General features: G+C 41.4%; 1 protein-coding gene and 1 long non-coding RNA gene across 3 annotated transcripts in view; both read right to left on the bottom strand.

Annotated features, from left to right (window-relative positions):
* strn3 (striatin, calmodulin binding protein 3) overlaps nt 1-19,874 on the bottom strand; it is a 93,488-nt gene that overhangs the window by 8,259 nt on the left and 65,355 nt on the right. For both annotated transcript variants that reach the window (XM_060933918.1, XM_060933917.1), the window contains exons 8-13: nt 18,976-19,112; nt 12,731-12,906; nt 12,531-12,578; nt 12,224-12,345; nt 9,553-9,720; nt 9,027-9,167 (exon numbers count right to left, since the gene is read on the bottom strand). In XM_060933918.1, the coding sequence (XP_060789901.1) occupies nt 9,027-9,167; nt 9,553-9,720; nt 12,224-12,345; nt 12,531-12,578; nt 12,731-12,906; nt 18,976-19,112 (792 nt within the window). The remainder of the gene's footprint in view (nt 1-9,026; nt 9,168-9,552; nt 9,721-12,223; nt 12,346-12,530; nt 12,579-12,730; nt 12,907-18,975; nt 19,113-19,874) is intronic.
* Nucleotides 15,744-18,969, bottom strand: LOC132894287 (uncharacterized). Its single transcript, XR_009655634.1, has 2 exons — nt 18,877-18,969; nt 15,744-16,020 (listed from the first exon to the last, which is right to left on the bottom strand). It is a non-coding gene; the product is annotated as an uncharacterized LOC132894287 (long non-coding RNA).

Genomic DNA, 19,874 nt, shown 5'->3' with positions numbered 1-19,874 from the left:
TCAGCGAGGTCACAAAGGATCCCAGGGTAATTTCTAAGCAACTGAAGGCCTCTCTCACATTGGCTAATGTTAATGTGCATGAGTCCATCATCAGGAGAACACTGAACAACAATGGTGTGCATGGCAGAGTTGCAAGGAGAAAGCCACTGCTCTCCAAAAAGAACATTGCTGCTCGTCTGCAGTTTGCTAAAGATCATGTGGACAAGCCAGAAGGCTATTGGAAAAATGTTTTGTGGACGGATGAGACCAAAATAGAACTTTTTGGTTTAAATGAGAAGCGTTATGTTTGGAGAAAGGAAAACACTGCATTCCAGCATAAGAACCTTATCCCATCTGTGAAACATGGTGGGTGGTAGCATCATGGTTTGGGCCTGTTTTGCTGCATCTGGGCCAGGACAGCTTGCCATCATTGACGGAACAATGAATTCTGAATTATACCAGTGAATTCTAAAGGAAAATGTCAGGACATCTGTCCATGAACTGAATCTCAAGAGAAGGTGGGTCATGCAGCAAGACAACGACCCTAAGCACACAAGTCGTTCTATGGAAGAATGGTTAAAGAAGAATAAAGTTAAATGTTTTGGAATGGCCAAGTCAAAGTCCTGACCTTAATCCAATCGAAATGTTGTGGAAGGACCTGAAGCGAGCAGTTCATGTAAGGAAACCCACCAACATCCCAGAGTTGAAGCTGTTCTGTACGGAGGAATGGGCTAAAATTCCTCCAAGCCGGTGTGCAGGACCGATCAACAGTTACCGGAAACGTTTAGTTGCAGTTATTGCTGCACAAGGGGGTCACACCAGATACTGAAAGCCAAGGTTCACATACTCTTGCCACTCCCAGATATGTAATATTGGATCATTTTCCTCAATAAATAAATGACCAAGTATAATATTTTTGTCTCATTTGTTTAACTGGGTTCTCTTTATCTACTTTTAGGACTTGTGTGAAAATCTGATGATGTTTTCGGTCATATTTACGCAGAAATATAGAAAATTCTAAAGGGTTCACAAACTTTCAAGCACCAATGTATTTGGCACATGCTGAAAAAGAAAGAAATCACTGATTAGAATCACAGAAGAATTCTTTCCACAGTGGAGAGAGAGAGAGAGAGAGAGAGAGAGAGAGAGAGAGAGAGAGAACACCTTCAACAACAGTTGGCCAGAAGAAAAAGAAAAAAAAAAAAAAACATCCAGGAGGTAATGTGTATTTCTGTCAAAGAAAGACCAGATGAGAGTTTCTCTAAATAAATATATATCCAATCTTTAATAAAGCCTGTACAGTTCTGGATCATCCCCCTATGGACAGATGGACAAATAGATGGACTTGCACCAATAAGATGGGAATAGAACAGTGAAGAAACGGGAAGAAACTGCTTTTGATCCAAAATCATACCACTCCATCTGAAATGTGGTATACATGGCTGCCAATAGAACCGGTTCCCTTGTGTTTATTGATGACGGAAACAGCAGGATGAATTCTGAAGTGCATCGGCTACATTATCTGCTCAGATTCAGACAGATGCTTCAAAAGCCACTGGATGACACTTCGTAGCGCAGGCGGACAACGATCCAAAGCATACTTTGAAAGCAACCCAAGAATGTTTTAAAAGAAGTGTCATGATAAAGTAAAGAACTCCAGTGAACAAGCTAATCGGGTGACCGGAAACTGAGTGAACATGCATTTCACTTGCTGAACAAACACCCCAAGAACAAGCAGGACCTGCAGACAGCTGCAGTAAAGACCGGACGGACAGACAGACAGAGCGGGGGGCCACGATTGCCGATGTCTGTGGGTTCCAGACTTCATGCACTCACCAACTTCAGATGACTTGCAATCAAACGTATTAAAAATGTTAAGTTACCAGCATGTTATTTCGTCCAATTACTTCTGATCTCTGAATTTTTTTTTTTGTAAGAAATTACACCAAGTGCTGGGATTCCTTCACTGGTCACCTGATTTGTATATAAAAGCTTAAAAGTCTGCATTTTGAGCTCATATTCATTATTTAATTCTAAATCCTATAAATTGTAGTAGACCGTTAAAATAATAATAATATATCTATTAGAGCTAATAATATATAAAATGTGTCTATATTTATCTATATTCAGTCATGGGGGAGGAGGAAGTACAACCTCCTTCAAACCCATGTTTTTACTTATCAGGGCCAACATAATTGTGTGGTCTTCACCAGCTTTTATAAAACAAACAAAACTTCAAATAAGCAAACACACAATATAACAAACAAAAACAAATAACCAAAATAAAAATCTCAACAGACTTCAATGTGGCAATTTTCTTTTCCAAAAAGTGAACTAACATTCCAAAAGCAGGTGGGGAAAAAAAAAAAAAAAAAACACATTCTATCTTTAAAATATTTAATATTTTCTGTTCATCAGTTTCATCATTTTGGTCCCAAAAATGATTCTTTGATCAAAACTGGTTCTTTGATTGCGAGTGCATTTGTTTATGCACTGCTTTCTTAAGACCCCACCACAGCACCTCGGTGAGGTTGGGATCTGGATTTTGACGTGGCCTTTTTAACACCCTGATTCTCCCCCCCCCTTTAGCCATTCACATGTCGATGGGCTGGTGATCTTGGGATCACTGTCCTGCTGCATGACCCAATCTTGGTCCAGCTTAGGTGGGGTTTACATTAGACCGTATCAGCGGATCATCAGATTAACGTTTTTAAAAACGATTAGCGTGCACACAGCAACGCCAATACACGGATACGCTAATCACATGACTAATTAGACGGCACATAAGTTGAAATGTGTAAATGTGTAAATTTCTCCTCAGCGGCTCGGCTCCGCAGGCATCCTGCGCTCCAAATCACTCCGCCCTGAACAGCGAGTGCCCTCTGGAGGGTGCGCACTCCGGCCCTGCGCAGCTCACAGAGCGCGCGAGTGAAGCGCACGAGCAGTGATTCGGGACTGAGCCGCTGTGTGTGTGATCCCAGTGCATATCGGGCATGCGCAAGTCACTCACCACTTGCAAGTGGAAGGATGGCAAGCCTAAAGACAATCATAACTACACAATGGGCAGTATTTGCATCAGTATTTGCAGTATTTTCATACTTTTATACTCTTTAATGAAAGGTGATACAAGGCGGAAGTCCGCGCCGTTTTTCAGCAGTCGCGTCACATGACCAACGCCAGCGAATCAGGAAGGTGGATGTCACAGTGACGTTGTCCAATGACGACGTCAGCTAGAGCTCAGCACAGCGTATCCGCGTATTCTCAATGTTTACACAGCACCGGACCAGACACGATCTGGATTGAATACGTGGGCTCTGGCGGATTCCCGTTTCCCGGCGTTTCAATGTGAACGGACAGTGCATCTGCGAAGAAAACGAGACAGATACGGTCTAATGTAAACTTGGCCTTAAGCTGCTAGATCGACAGCCACATGTTTGTCTCAAGAATATTCTGCTATAAAGTGGAGTTTCATCGTTCTCAATGGCTGCAAGTTTCCCGGGTCCTGAGGCTGCAAAACAAGCCCAAATCATCACCCCTCCAACACCATGCTTCACAGCTGGAGTGAAAGTGTTTGTATTTCACCAAACATGGCGCTGTGCAAGATGACCAAACACCTCCACCTTGGTCTCATCAGTCCAAAGGATATTTCAGAACTTTTGTGGCCTGCTCCGATGCAATTTTGCAAACCGAAGTTGTGCTTCCATATTCTTTTTGGAGAGAAGGGGCTTTTTCCTAGTCACCCTTCAACGAAAGCCAGACTTGTTCTGTCTTTTTCTGATTATGCCATTATATACACAAACATTTACTGTGCTTACAGACGCCTGTAGGTCACAAAGAAATACCTGTGAGCTTCATCATATCTCTGAGCAATAAACGGTCTGACCTTGGACTGAATTTGGTGGAATGCCCACTCCTGGGAAGACTGGAAATCGTTTGAATGTTTGTCATTTGTAAACAATCCTTCTCCCTGTAGAATGGTGAATTTCAAATTGTTTGGAGATGGCCTTATAACTGCTCCTAGATTGATGAGCAGCAACAATTGTTTCTCTGAGGTCACAGATGATGTCCTTTCAACCTGGCATGATGTAGACACACACCCGAGTGCTCCAGAACGCTTTTATGGAGCACTTGCATGTGACGTCACAGCCGATCCAGATTGTGACAGACGCCATCTTGTCGGTCAAACGCCATATTTCCGCCTTCTACTTCTGCTTCTACCTTTTCTTCTGGAAAACCCTACTATATACAATTCTACTACAACGGCTGCGGCTACAAGCTCTCCCTACCTGTGCACGTTTTTTATGTTTTTTGTGTGTATTTTTGCGTGTTGTTCGTCTGTACCGGACTTCAATATCCACTACAACCGTATGGACTTACTGGACATTGGTTTCCAGCAGAAAATGACGGTTTGTAGCGATTTCCATCGCATGCACAACATTCCGGACGAGATAGCGAGACCAGCGGGGTCTCCGTGGATTGTTATCGGAAGCAAAGCGAAGGAGGCGGCGTCGGGAGCGGAAGCAAAAGCGAGGCTGCAGAGCCGGCCTGTTGACTAAGCTCAGAAAACAGCCACTCAAATCTCCACTGCTAAGCCTCTACCTCTCCAACGCCAGATCCATGGTAAACAACACGGACGATTTGGAATTACAGCTGGAATTACCTTATTCTATTCTATAATTGGCTGGTCAGTGCTATACTCAATACTTAAGTGACTTACCCATCCAATGAGGATTGTTATTTTCTTGTTTACAAGATACCACATCTGAGTCACTGCCAAATCCTGAATTTCTGTAAAGATAACTGTCCAGAGATTTATAAGCACGCAGTGCTTCACCACTGAACAGCGAGGGAAAGTTTATGAGGTAATTATACACGTCCGGGTATTCCGCTGGCAGTTCAATATCCACTGACACGGTCGTGAAAACTCCGTCCGGTAAGCCATAAGGGTCACTAATCTGTAGATCGTTTATTTTAGACATATATCTAGTTATCTGTTCATTAGAAAAATGAGCCGTGTAGTCCGTCAGTTGAAATTGATCCATTCTGTACGCGAGTGCAGCAGTATTCAGCAGTGTTTTTTACCGACAAGATGGCGGCTGTGTACTTTCCGGTCACGTGACTGCAAGATCTCTATAGAGGTAGTGACACTTCTTGATGATTAACTACTCTTGTGGATTTCATTAGTAACATCTGGCTTCTAAATATGCTCTTAATAATTGTGGAAGAATGAAGGTTGTAGGAATTTTGCTTTACTTTTTTTTTTTGGGGGGGGGGGGGGGGGGGGACAAAAAACAACCTACATATTGAAACCTGTTGATTTATTTGGTCACCCAAGGTTGTTGATAGAAGATGGTGAAGACCAAACAACTGCTCTATGCATGATTTTTCTTTCATTCGTTCATACATACATACATATATATCAGTGTTGTTTTTGTTAACGATGACGAAATGATTTCGTTAACGCACCTTTTTTTCATGACTAAAACGAGACAGTGACGAGCTAAACAACTCTCTGATCACAAAAATATGACGAGACGTATCTGTTGTTTTTGATGACAAGACGAAAATGTTAGTGGGTTGGCTATAGGACTATCAAAATGTATGGCGTTTCTTCCAATGGTGCATGCAATCTGTCTGCCAAATGCTGAAAATATCAGCAATGCACCTGCATCCTGTCCTTGTTTGGTCACGCCCACCACCAGGCATGTCCGGGCACAGTGCACACCGGGGCAGCCACACACAGTTCATGGACCATGGCAGCGGCAACACCAGAACAAGGGCTCGGTGGGCGGAAAAGACGTGATGATTTATGGACATACTTTACACATAATCCAGCAGAAAATAAAACGGAATGCCTTGTAGTGGGAGACAGAGGTACACGCTGTGGCTATAAACTACGTGGCAAGAATACAACCAACCTCAAGAGGCATCTAAAGGCTCACCATGCTGCTATTTCTGCGACGGTAAGTTAACGTTACAAGAAGTCCTGTGAACAGATCATGCATACGTTTGCTAGCTTTGGTTAATGTCACTCAACAATCGGGCTGTGATGAATTTCCTATGAAGATTTCCAAAACACCGTGACCTGGCGAAAATGAATGGGACTGCTAGCTTCATGCTAAAGTTGGCTTGGTTAAGCTAACTTAAATTCAATTAACATGTCATGAGTAAAACTTGTCCTGCAGGGATTATTGGTGGGACAGCAACTGAATGCTTTGTCATATATTGACCCATATTTGAGTTACTGTGAAACATACGGGGGGAAATGTAGCTTTTCAGACCTGTTGCTGTGCCTTAATATGTCTAAATGAGCAGCAGCACACCTGGCTACACTAACGTTAGCAGTAGGGGTGTCACGATTCACTCACTCTTTGATTCGATACGATTATCGATTATTAGTACTCGATTCGATTCTTTTCGATTCGATTCACTTTAAGTTGATAAACAAGTAAGAAATGATGTACTTTGACTAGTTTCACTTTAATTTGAAAACTGTTACACAAAGGTAAAATTTTCAGTCAACAGTAACTCAAAATAATGAAATGAGCAATCAGTAGGAGAGTTATACACGGTATCATACCTAAAATTTTATCAGAAATATAGATATGATACTATGATTCTCCCCAACATGCTACATTAGACAAGCTAACCTCATTTATAAAAAAGATACACACTTATATATGACGTGTATTTGATATATATGATGTATATTCATACATTGTTACTTTACGGAAATCTTCAATAAGTTTGGTCTTTTCATGACAGCCTGTTGTAGACCTAAATATAATGCACATGAACTGACACTCCTCACCTCAACATGTCCTTTACAATCATTTAAGCCACCATGGGCAATGCTGAAATCACTGCTACAAACAGTACATCGCGCGAAACTGTCATTATTTTCTACCCTTATTAGACAGGGAGATTCTTTTGTGTAATCTGAGCTGAAGTGGGTTTTGTACTTTCGTTTTTTGGGGCGCGCACTCTCTCTCTGCTATGCCGGTCGGTCCTCGAGAAAAGGGATAAAAGCCCGCCCACACTGAAAGCTGATTGGCTTATTTTGCTGAGTAACCCAGTCAGGATGCTCTTTGTCTGGCATGCGCTACATGAACAGGCACACAGGCAGTGTTGCCACATTGGGTGGTTTTAATAAGTGCATTTTGGCGGGTTTTGAACATATTTTGGGATGGAAAACGTCAGCAATATCTGGCAACACTGCACACAGTCTCCCTCGCGCGCGCACATTCTAAGATGCGTGATGCAGACCTTAATGTTGCGCGCACGCTCTTGCTCGCTTCTATCAATATGCAGGAGACTCCTGGAAGTTCTGGGAGACTTGGGATGTAAGGTAATTCATGAATCGAATCGAAATTGAAGTATGACGAATCGAAATCGAATCGTACTGCTACCGATTCGATTTTCGATGAACCGAACCGAATCGTGACACCCCTAGTTAGCAGCATGTTTAGCCATCATATTTACATTAACGGGCAGCGTGGTCATCTTCTAGTTGTGTGTTCATCATGACATGTTTGTGCTTTATCAGTGCATTGCGACATGTTAAACGGAGGCAGAAACACGAGTCTGTGAACAATGGAGCATACACACTAGACAGCGTTTATGTAGAGAGCATGCACACTAGACAGCGTTTATGTAGAGAGTATGTTATGCACAACCTGTCAACCTCGATTACAATTTCCTATCTCTGTACTGGCCTAATTTAATGTTTTAAAGTAATTCTTTTTGCGACTAAAATGAATGACTAAAACTGGACTAAAACCCTTTTAGTTTTCGTCAACTAAAACTAGACCAAAACTATCAAGGATAGAATTGACTAAAATGTGACTAAAACTAATAAGCATTTCGTCCAAAAGACTAAAACTAAATCAAATATGGCTGCCAAAAACAAACACTGATACATACATATACACATACATACATACACGGTTTACTGGGAAATACACGATTCGTATTTTTCATCCGAACTGCATCCAGGACATTGAATAACATTTTCCAATATTCTCCCTCATGAGGAAATTGATGAATTGTTCTGATTAACTTGCTTGGTTTGTTTGTCAACGTGTCTATATAATAAGAAGAAAATCACAGGCTGGCTTGAAGATATGAAGTTTATCCGCTCATGCTGAAAAACTCACATTTTTCATATGAAATACTTTGTGGCTCTGAGTAACATATTTAACAGTTATTCCACAAAATAGAGTCGTACAGGAGCTGATAGCTGACGAGGCACGTAGCAGCAAGTTGGCTATAAGCCATGTACAAAGTGAGTGGAATAACTTTTATTCTATCCACATTCACTGGATTTTGAGAAAGAGCATTTTTACTTTTTGCAAATTAGATAAATAAACTTGATACAAAACGTCCAACAAAAGCGTTTCTGCTTAGAATGTAAACAAATCAGCGAAATGACCGTAGCAATTTGTGAGAAATGCGATGATTATAATTCTGTGGGGGGGGATGCATTCTTACCATAAAATACTTTCATTCCATATTTTGTTGCCTTTTTTTGGGGTTTTGTTTTTAAGTAGTTTTTATTTTGTCCTCGGCTGGTTCAGCAACACGCGCCGCCATTTTGTTTTTCTCTACTCATGGTATATGAGCTGATCGCTTAATAGTTAGAGTCGCCAATCAGAGCGCAAGATTGCTCATATCCAGTGAATGCGGATAGAATAATTTCTGATATTGCACTCCGATGCCGGTACACCCAGTGTTTTCCCGCTAACTGGACATGCATTGTCAAAATGGTGAACCAGTTCAAAATTAAAATTCCATTGATTAACCTGCTTTTTTTGTGCGTGTGGATGTGTCCATATAATGTAAAGAACATTACACAGTGGCAAGAAGATATGAAGAAGTTTATCTTCTTGTATTGAAAAATATCTTTGCTTGTTCACTTCATTCACTCATGGATATGTTCACTACTTGAAGATAGACGTCATATCTTTGTGCAACCATGTAATACCCTCTCTTTCATTCATATACACGTGCGCACACACTCGGATGGAAATGAACTGGGATGGTCTTACTGCTCTCCTTCTGTGCTGAGCACTCTATGACTGACTGCGAGGTCTCCAAATCATAGATGAGAACTCGGCCTGTGTTGTAGGAGGCCACCATGTATGCTGGATCACAACCGTTGAAATCCACAGACGTGGGAATGCCATGCTCTGGAAGGCACAAAGACACGCAAAAACATACAAATTACAAAATCTATTAGAGCTCTATGTACAAGTTTTTTTGTGCACGCAAATGTGGCTAATGTTTTTTTTTCCTTTTACTGTCCAGGTACAAACAAGATCAGTGTTTCAAAGGAAATGTGACATCAGCCTGGCAACATCAGCTTTACCCAAGAATAAAATCAACAATTTGGAATGTCACCAATTGCTCAGTTAACATACATGTGCATGTCTATGGTGTGCTCACAGGCCCAACAATCACCTAATTAGAACACAACCATGGATATAGACTCCCTGTGACTTCATACAGAGATCTTAACTGGAGAGATGCCTAAAAAAATATTGCTCTGAGGGATGAGTATATGGCCACACTCACCTCTCTCCGAGTTAAAGGTGTAGAGGCAAGGCAACTTCTCCTGAGGGTTCCACAACTTGATGGTTCCGTCGGCTGAACATGACAGCAGCCGATTCTTAATGCCGCTGTAAGCCAGTCCCCAAACTGCATCAGCGTGACCCAGTAAAGAGCCAGCCAAAACACTGGGATCTGAGGAACACAAGATGCTTCAGAGAATCCTAACCCATAGCTGCCAACATTCCGAAATTGTAAATAGTAATACAAGGTTGGGTACTGAGTCTTGGTGGGGGGTTGGGGGGGCTTTGCCCCCCCGCCGCCAAAGCTTTCTAGCAAAACTACCCTGAAAAATCACACTAAAACAAAATAGTTTGACAAAATTTATTCTACAAACTAAACTATCATCTTACATTAATTTGCAAAGTTCTTTTCAACAATGTATGAAAATAGTCAGTGAATCAGGCAAAAACTTCAAACAATGCAATTGGCACATATAACTTTTGACAAAGTACACATTAGAGAAATAGACTAGAGCTTACTCAGTCAACAGTTGATGTTATTGCACCACATAAACTTGAACTCGAAGTGGCCACCCATTTCGTTAGTTTTGCAGTCTTTGAAATATTGTCCGTGCTTTCCTTGTCAAGGGAGGTTTTCACATGTGTTACGATATCAGAACGCCCGCCATGACTGATAGAAATGTCTTGCCGACATGGAGCACAAAACGCGTAGTGATCGCCCTTACTTGACTTAGAAATGAAGGGAAACTCCTCTCGGTATGAGTCCTTAAAGCGCTGGCCCTTCCCCTTAGCTATGCTTTCTTTAGAGATTAGTACTATGCTACATCTTCATAACAAAAGCTTGAAACGCCATGCTTTGTTCAGAAACTTCGTGAACAAAGGCCAGACGATAGCGTACCATGGATGATCTAATAGCATCATTGATTGGCTGAGAGAACAAGCAATAGCCCATTAAATTTGGCGTAGTATCTGCCGCTTGGAACGAAGCGGTGATAGACTTTGAAAATGACCCATGAAAATTGGCAAAATCGTATTTTATTGTAGTAAATTCGTATTTTCGTAATCAAAACGACAAATCGTAATAAATACGATTTATTCGTAGTAGTTGGCAGCTATGCTAACCTGTGCAGATCCGTTTCATGTACACCACGTATTACGATGCGACACAAGCAATAATAGACAGGCGATTATAGAAAATCACATGCGCTGATTGGTTGAGAAATTCAGATTCTTTTTCAATAATCACTTCGAGCGACTCGGCAAAACGGCGGCCAATCACTGTCGCCGTAAGTGAGGAAGAATTACAAATTATAAAAGAAAATGCTGTTCTTAAAAGCAGTAAAGATGCTGTGAAGTTTGGTCTAAAACTACGAAAAAGAAGGTGGAATTGTGATTTATTTTATCGATTTCAAAACAAAGTATTTTATATGACACGGCATAAATAAGTGACAAGTCTGTGTGCGTTACATTTGCACGCTGCTTTTGAAGTTTGAAATAATTTTTTTTAAAATAATCACCTGTGTATTTACACTAAAACAATTACACGCCTCAGTCTCAGTGAATATCGGTGAATAATAACCTCGACTTCATCTCCGTTATTATTCACCGATATTCCCTTAGCCTTCGGCAAATAATTGTTAAATATGGCCAAAAGCACGGGGACACCTAACCATCGCAATCATACACGCTTGCTGAACATCTCAATCTAGAGTTCGTCCTCTGCTGCTACATCATCCTCAGCTGTTCTCAGAAAACTTTGTGCTATATTTTGGAACGTTGGATCTCTTTTGCCCCTTTTCCACCAAAGCAGTTCCAGGGCTGGTTCGGGGCCAGTGCTTAGTTTGGAACCGGGTTTTCTGTTTCCCCTGACAAAGAACTGGCTCTGGGGCCAGAAAAACCGGTTCCAGGCTAGCACCAACTCTCTGCTGGGCCAGAGGAAAGAACCGCTTACGTCAGCGGGGGGGCGGAGTTGTTAAGACCAACAACAATAACAAGACCGCGAAAGATCGCCATTTTTAAGCGACGAGAAGCAGCAGCTGTACAAACGCGAAGTCAGCCATTATTATTATTGTTGTTGTTGCTGCTGCTGCTTCTTCTGTGTTGTTTTTGCTTCGATATTCGCGCCAAGGTTTATGCAAACGTAGCGACGTAACTGACGTATACAGCAACGTAACTGACGTATACAACGACGTAACTGACGTGGCTTCTCTTAGCACCGCGAGCTATGGAAAAGCAAACTGGTTCTCAGCTGGCTCGCAAGTTGAACGAGTTGTGAACCAGCACCAGCCCCGAACCAGCCCTGGAACTGATTTGGTGGAAAAGGGGTATTTGTGGATTGCAGAACTGTCATACTGGAACAGGTTTGGTCCCTTAGTTCTAGTGAAGAACTCGAACTTGTACTGGAAATTGTGACGCTACATACAAAGCATGCAGACATTCTAGATAATTCTGTGCATCTAACTTTGTGGCACCAGGTTGGAGAACGCCCACATGCGCGTGTGTGTGAGATGGTCAGGTGTCTGTCCACATACTTTTAGAGATAAAGTAATTGCACACTGCAACTTAAACGGCCGTATGATTAAACATAAATAACCAACCATACAAGATAGTTTAGTAAAAAATGGCTGAAGAGAGACATAGCTGCGCAGAAAAAGCAGCAAATAAAATGTCCTCACCGTATGTGTCATAAGGGTCTATGTTAGAGTTGGGGATGTTCCACCACTGTATTGTTGAGTCGATACCACCGCTGAAGCACTGCTCCCCATTCGCAGTAACAGCCAACGACAGCACAGGCCCACTATTGAAAGCAGCAAAAAAAAAAAGGGGGGGGGGGGTGTCAAACAACTGGCCACTTTTTACAGTCACACCTCCACTACTAATGACGTCAGTGAGAATGAGACTTGTTGGTCATTGTTTTTGGCTCAAAGGAACCTTTAACATGGTAAATGCTCTTAATAAAAAAAGATGAACAAGAACACTTACACATGTGCTCTGAATGTGTATATGGGCTCCACATCAAAAGAGGCAGTTCTGTAAAGAAAACGAGTGAAAGATGTGTTGAGCAGACTGCACAGGTTTGAACTGTAACAGTTCCCGATGTTAAACTCACAACTGGTAGATTAAAAATCATTTCATACGTCTTCATCTACTCCACCCCACAACCTAGTTATAAAGGTACTTACTTTTTAGCAGGAACGGTCTTCTGGAGGTTCCACAGTTTGAGGGTGTGGTCTTCGGAGACCGTGACCAACACAGGTTCTACAGGATGGAAGGCCAGAGCACGCACTCCATCAAAGTGACTGCGGAGGGTGTACTTTGGATTCCACGTCTTCCTGAATGCATCCTTATTGGCTGGAAGCTGAGAACAGAAGAGTAAAGGGAAGGTGCATTTCAACAACTGCGAAATCGCAGGTCAAGTTAATGCAAATTATCGCCATGTGGAAATGGCACATGCCTTCTTGCTTTTCAAGGTCCAGCAATTTATATTTCTAGTTGGATAACTTCAGCAAGATCTGCACCGTATGCTTTGTATTAGTAGAGTGTAGTGAAGTCTTAACATGACCAGTAAGGGAGAAGCTGAACATACAGTCAGCTCCATAATTATCAGCACACTTACAAAGATGCGTTAAAAAGGTTAAGGAATTTTTAAAAAATAAATAAATAATAATAATAATAAAATTGATGTAGGTTAACAGCCTTAAAGGAACAGTCCACCGTACTTCCATAATGAAATATGCTCTTATCTGAATTGAGACGAGCTGCTCCGTACCTGTCCGAGCTTTGCGCGACCTCCCAGTCAGTCAGACGCAGTCAGACGCGCTGTCACTCCTGTTAGCGATGTAGCTAGGCTCAGCATGGCCAATGGTATTTTTTGGGGCTGTAGTTAGATGTGACCAAACTCTTCCGCGTTTTTCCTGTTTACATAGGTTTATATGACCAGTGACATGAAACAAGTTCAGTTACACAAATTGAAACGTGGCGATTTTCTATGCTATGGAAAGTCCGCACTATAATACGGTACGGAGCTCAGATATCAATGCGCTGCCGAAGCGCGCAGAAGGTGTTAGTACGCCTGTCATTATAGTGCGGACTTTCCATAGCATAGAAAATCGCCACGTTTCAATTTGTGTAACTGAACTTTGTTTCATGTCACTGGTCATATAAACCTATGTAAACAGGAAAAACGCGGAAGAGTTTGGTCGCATCTAACTACAGCCTCAAAAAATACCATTGGCCATACTGAGCCTAGCTACATTGCTAACAGGAGTGACAGCGCGTCTGACTGCGTCTGACTGACTGGGAGGTCGCGCAAAGCTCGGAGAGGTACGGAGCAGCTCGTCTCAATTCAGATAAGAGCATATTTCATTATGGAAGTACAGTGGACTGTTCCTTTAAATCACACGCAGAGAATGAGATACATTTGAAGTGTAACTTCATCCCCAACTCCGAGCCGAACTCTACACACTGCATGATTTTGAAAACGCTAAAAAGTGGGCAAGGGGCAGAAAGGATGAGGATGAGGGGAGGATGGGTAGGACAAGGTGGTGGTTGTGTGAGGCAGGAATTGCTCAGTGAGTCTCGATCAGTAATCATCTGAAAATGAAAAACACTTATCAAAATTTTTCTAACAAAACCATGTGGGTAGCAATTCTGTGGTCAGCAAACCATTTTTCTGGATTTGGATGAATGTGTCCATTTTCAAGCAAGTACCTACTTTTATACCACTGCATTCCCCCCCCCCCAATGAAAATCAATATACCTTGGTCTCATTTCATTTGCGTTATCTTTTCTAAGGTGCTGTACAGGCATTTGGCCTCCGTCACCTCAGATATATACACCCCAAGTAAAATATAAACAATATCCTTCAATTACATTTTGGTAAGCATAAAGACTTTTTTTTTTTTCCCTCCCTCCTTAACCCTTACACCCATCTTTACAAAGGGTGCCACTAATTCTTGAGTTGACTGTATTTAAACATTAAAGATTTTATATATACACTTTCAAGAACAGCATTTACATCTCTCGTTCACATGTACTGTACGTAAAAATGCAATAAAATAATACTAATTTGGTTTTCTCAGATTTTCCAAGTTTGATGGTGTTTTGTTCTTTAGGTTTTATTATTATTCAGCAAAAGGCACAATATTTTGAAAATCCTTTTTATTTGCTTGAAAAACTAACATTTTTGTTGTTTCATTCTTATTTATTGTACAAAAAAAAAAACCCAAATAGCACTTTTCCAACTTAACATTTGTTCATGTGCGTTATGCAAATTAACATTATATCCCTTATAAAAATAGGAGAATGGTACGTACTACTGTTGGAGGTCACCCCAGGTCGCACCCAATTGTAGCTAAGCTACATGACCAAAATGAGAGAGGGAAAATCCTGCTATCCCACATGTGCTTGAAATAATTAATAAGGCTTAACATTATTTACTGATGCTGCTTCTTGTCTGCGCCTCCAATATTAACAAGTCAGTCAGACGATAATTCACCTAGAAATACTGTATAAACTGCGGAGAAAAACCCCCCCAAAAACCTGAATACGTCTGGCCAAGGGCATGCTCTGACTTACAATAAAACCCCACATTACCCACTTTGGTTTGAGGACAAACCCATTACTGCAGGGCTATAGATTAAAAAGAACAGACAATGCTCCAAAAGTCTGTACCGTAGTGACCATAGGGTGCTTTCACGCCTACTAGTCTGGCTGTGGAGTCTGAATTAGAGTGAAATTAATACTTCTGGTACGTTGGCTATTCATTTTGTTTTCTCACTGCATGTAATTAAACGAAACAAAAATAAAATAAAATGGTGGTGGTGGTGGTGGGGGAGGACTAAAAATGCAAAATGCCTTCATTCATTGGTCAAAAATGAGGCGATGGAAAAAGTAAAAAACACCTTGCCAAGTGTACACAGAATATACAGGGTGTTTCAAAAATTTTTTTTTTTTTTTAGATTTTTTTGGGGCTTTTTCCATCTTTATTGGATAGGACAGTGTAGAGACAGGAAATGAGCGGGAGAGAGACGGGGAGGGATCAGGAAATGACCTCAGGTCAGAATCGAACCCTGGATTTATGGTATGGCGCCTTATCCACCTGAGCCACGACGCCCCCAACAAATTTGATATTATTTGAGAAGTAAATATCTCAGAAACTACACAGTCTAGGCAAATGAAACTGAACAGGCTGAATGTTGAGCAGTATAAGATTTATTCCTCAAAATGTGAATAAGAAATTCAAAAGGTATGTGGAGTCCATGATCGATTCACAAATTTTCAATATGCGCGCCGCCTGAGACACACACAGCCTTCCTCTTTGAACTTTTTGTGGCGTGTCCAGATCTGCATTGCAGTCGGTGCATTTAGAGAATTCTCTCATAAATGCACGCTGCAGTCTTGTTCGACTGTGTTTGAGCGTACTCTAACACACAAAACGCCTTTTCTTTTCCACTGAATGGCATTTCTATACCTAAAAAGATAAAAACAAAAAACAAACATAAAATTTTGACCCGTTTCCACACATGCTGTTAAAATCTGAGGTCAATTCAACAAGAATTGGCAAAGTTATTAGACTGTGAAATATAACATTTAAAAAAAAAAAAAAAAAAACACCCTGTATAATAAAAATCCCCAGAACACAGAGCCAAACTCAATATTTTACTCGATAATTACAGAAATAAGTAGTTAAACATTTTGTCAGTCACATCAATCATTTAGTTTCTTGCTTTGTTCATCACACCAAATCTCTAGAAAGATTTGCATTTCTGCATCACAGCTCTGTCCTTCGGCTCATTTTATAGGAACCCAACAGGAAACTACTAGGGTTTGATTCAAACGAGAGGTTTTTGACCCACGTGACCGTTGCCATGTCGACAAATAGATGGCGCCATTTTGGCGGTCACAACAATGGCGACTCCCGCTAGATCTGTATACCTGTATCCCACATGATCTGTATACCTATGTCGTTAAAAACCCATCGCCATACACAGGTATTGATCTGAAAGCGTATAAGAGTTTGGATGCCTACAAATATTTAGTGTCAGGCTGGGTAACATGCCTACATCAGCGGGTCGTCCCTGGAGCCGGTGGTCGCCATCTTATTACAGCTAAGGTTTGTTCACATTTTCATTTACTTTCGGTCCTCAGGATAAACAAAATGTTATTAAATGTCATTGAAATAACTTCTTAGTCTGTTGAGACATGGCCCGTTATAAATTTGCTGTTACCAGGCAATGACCAAGAACTGTATTATTAGGGTCGGTGTAGTTGTAGCAGTGTACTAGCAGCTAGCTGTTAGCACTAGCTAATGTCAACAACATAGTAGCTAGTATGTTACTGTAGCAATGTTTACGTTCAGTCATTTGGATGACTGTTAAAACCTTTCAGTTTCAAGTTTCTCCTTTACTGGATTTACTAGTTTACTGAGCTAGCGCGCTCGGGCAAGCTGGGAGCTAGCGCGCTCCGGCGCGCGCTAGTTCCCGGCCTGCCTGAGCGCGCTAGTTCCCGGCCTGCCCGAGCGCGCTAGCTCAGTAAACTAGTAAATACAGTAAAGGAAAAACTTGAGACTGAAAGGTTTTAACAGTCATCCAAATGACTGAACGTAAACATTGCTACAGTAACATACTAGCTATGTTGTTGACATTAGCTAGCTTGACCTTCAAAATGGCGGACACCGGGGCGTCACATGACCCTGTGACGTCAGGTGAAAAACCTCTATAAAATGGCATATCCTTATCAGAATGAAATAAAATTCTTACATACTGTTGCTCACCAATACTACTTACTAATAATCAAGATGCTATTAATGAGTTGTTATTTAACAAAGAAAAAAAAAACATCCTGTACAGAGGTGTCTAACATGTTTATGGAAGAAACCTCAGGTGTCAGTGTTGCGTAACGGTCAGTAAGTTTTCCACCATGAGAAAGTCGTCAGGACAGAACAAGACTACACTTTTCAGTTTCTCAGCAAGCTCTGTCTTATTAACTTCAAGAGAAGGGGGGAAGAAAGAGAGAGAGAGAAGGGTCTGACCGTTTCTAGTGCTATAACACAGGTTAACAGGACCGACCTAACTTACAGATGTTACACTACATTAAACAGAACTACAAAAAGCTAAAAAGCATGTCGTCATTCATTAATAAATTAAACGTCACTACCGTCTTGCTATGATTAAAGAGGAATAAAACAGTTTGGGACATGTTGTAGGAAAACAATCAACATTGCACTGACCTGCATCACATCACCCTGTCATGGATTATTTTCCTATAACAGCACACCCTGATCACGTTTTATTCCTTATTTAATTCTCAATATTTTGAAAAAGAGACACCATCTGCAAAAGTTCTCTAAAATATACTCAACAAAAAGAAAAACTTTACACTCGTTTCAAAGTCAATAATTTGAACATTTTGGAAAATAGGTTTGAAATAACGATTGTATTCAATTATCTTGTCATTAAAGATGCTACAGCATACAGATCATGTTTGTCATGGAATCGGTTCCACCGGAAATGTGACGACAATGTCCATGATCAAAAACTGTGAGTCACAACTTAATGAAATCATGTCAATATCGGGTGTGTCCTCCATGGGAGTTCACAACTGCGATACAACGTCTCCTCATGGATTGGATGATGCGTCTGAACACAGCTTGGGGAACGCGCCGCCATATTTGTACCAACATGGCACCAAGCTCCTGCAAGTTCTGTGGAGGGTTCCTTACGGTCGGCTGCGGTGCCAGTTTGATGGAGACGTGTCTGGAGATTATGGATGGTCTGTCGACTGCATCCCATAACCCTCGCAACGTCAGTGACGGATGTTCCCGTATTCAGCATGCCAATGGCACGTTCACGCTGAATGTTTGACAGTCGTGGCATTGCAAATTAACGAATAATTAACCATAAAACCTTGTTTGTTTTTCTGAGATGACACTCTACTCTGCTACCGTGAGATCAATTGCACGTGTATCAATAGGTCACGTGGAAACGTGATTTTAGCGTGCAGTGCTCTCGCACGTGCTACGTAGGCCCGACCAGTAGAATGAATGTGTGACGTAATGCCCTTGACAATGCATTTAACCATAATCACAACAAGAACTCTTTCAAGAAAAGTTTCTAAACACTATTTGAAAAATAATGAGTGTCAAGTTTTTATTTTTGCTGAGTACATTTCAAATAAAAATTACAGGTGGCTGAGCAGCAAGTTTAAACCAGATTTTTTTGTACTGTCTAGACATTCACATTAGATAAATATCTGGTCAATCAGACTGACATTTAAGCAGTGAAATCACCAAATTGTACAAGGGAACCCCAGGATCAGGACTGAATACCTTGACATTCTTGGATCTTCGGCAAGAGAGACTATGCGATGGAGTCAGGAGGGGCATCATTTAAAAAAAAAAAAATTCAAGGCATGCTGGGCCACTCACGTCATAGCCATAGTCAGCATCATCATTGGACACTGTCAGGTCAGCAAGGTCCCCGAGGCCCAACACACTTTCCAAAACGTCATCGGAGCCCATGATAAAGGACTTGCCACCTCCCGATGGAAATGGCAGCGGTTCAGCTAAGTATGGAAGAACAGAAGAGAAATTTTTTTAATCTGCAGTCACCACATTATATTTATTTTATTTTAATATTACTGCTTGATGTTAAACACTAACGGTGACTATACAGTGACTTTTAAAAAGTAGGTCTGGCATTCCTCAAGGTTTTTTTGTGTTCTTTTGAGTACTTAATGTCTCATCTCATTATCTCTAGCCGCTTTATCCTGTTCTACAGGGTCGCAGGCGAGCTGGAGCCTATCCCAGCTGACTACGGGCGAAAGGCGGGGTACACCCTGGACAAGTCGCCAGGTCATCACAGGGCTGACACATAGACACAGACAACCATTCACACTCACATTCACACCTACGCTCAATTTAGAGTCACCAGTTAACCTAACCTGCATGTCTTTGGACTGTGGGGGAAACCGGAGCACCCGGAGGAAACCCACGCGGACACGGGGAGAACATGCAAACTCCACACAGAAAGGCCCTCGCCGGCCACGGGGCTCGAACCCAGGACCTTCTTGCTGTGAGGCGACAGCGCTAACCACTACACCACCATGCCGCCCTACTTAACAATGATTAACTGAAAATTGTTCTAAAAAGACAACCTTTTTTTTCCTCTCGATTACGTTCATAATGTCTTATATTAGATATGATTAGTTTTTTTCTTTTTCATCAGACATCTAGTTTTAGTGACGGGATACACTCAACAACTCACCGACCATCTCAACACCATAGACAATACCGGCAACATAAAATTCACACATGAAGAGGAAACG

The sequence above is a fragment of the Neoarius graeffei genome, chromosome 11, assembly GCF_027579695.1.
Source record: "Neoarius graeffei isolate fNeoGra1 chromosome 11, fNeoGra1.pri, whole genome shotgun sequence".
Lineage (NCBI taxonomy): Eukaryota > Metazoa > Chordata > Actinopteri > Siluriformes > Ariidae > Neoarius > Neoarius graeffei.
This window is presented reverse-complemented; position numbering and strand designations above follow the sequence as displayed.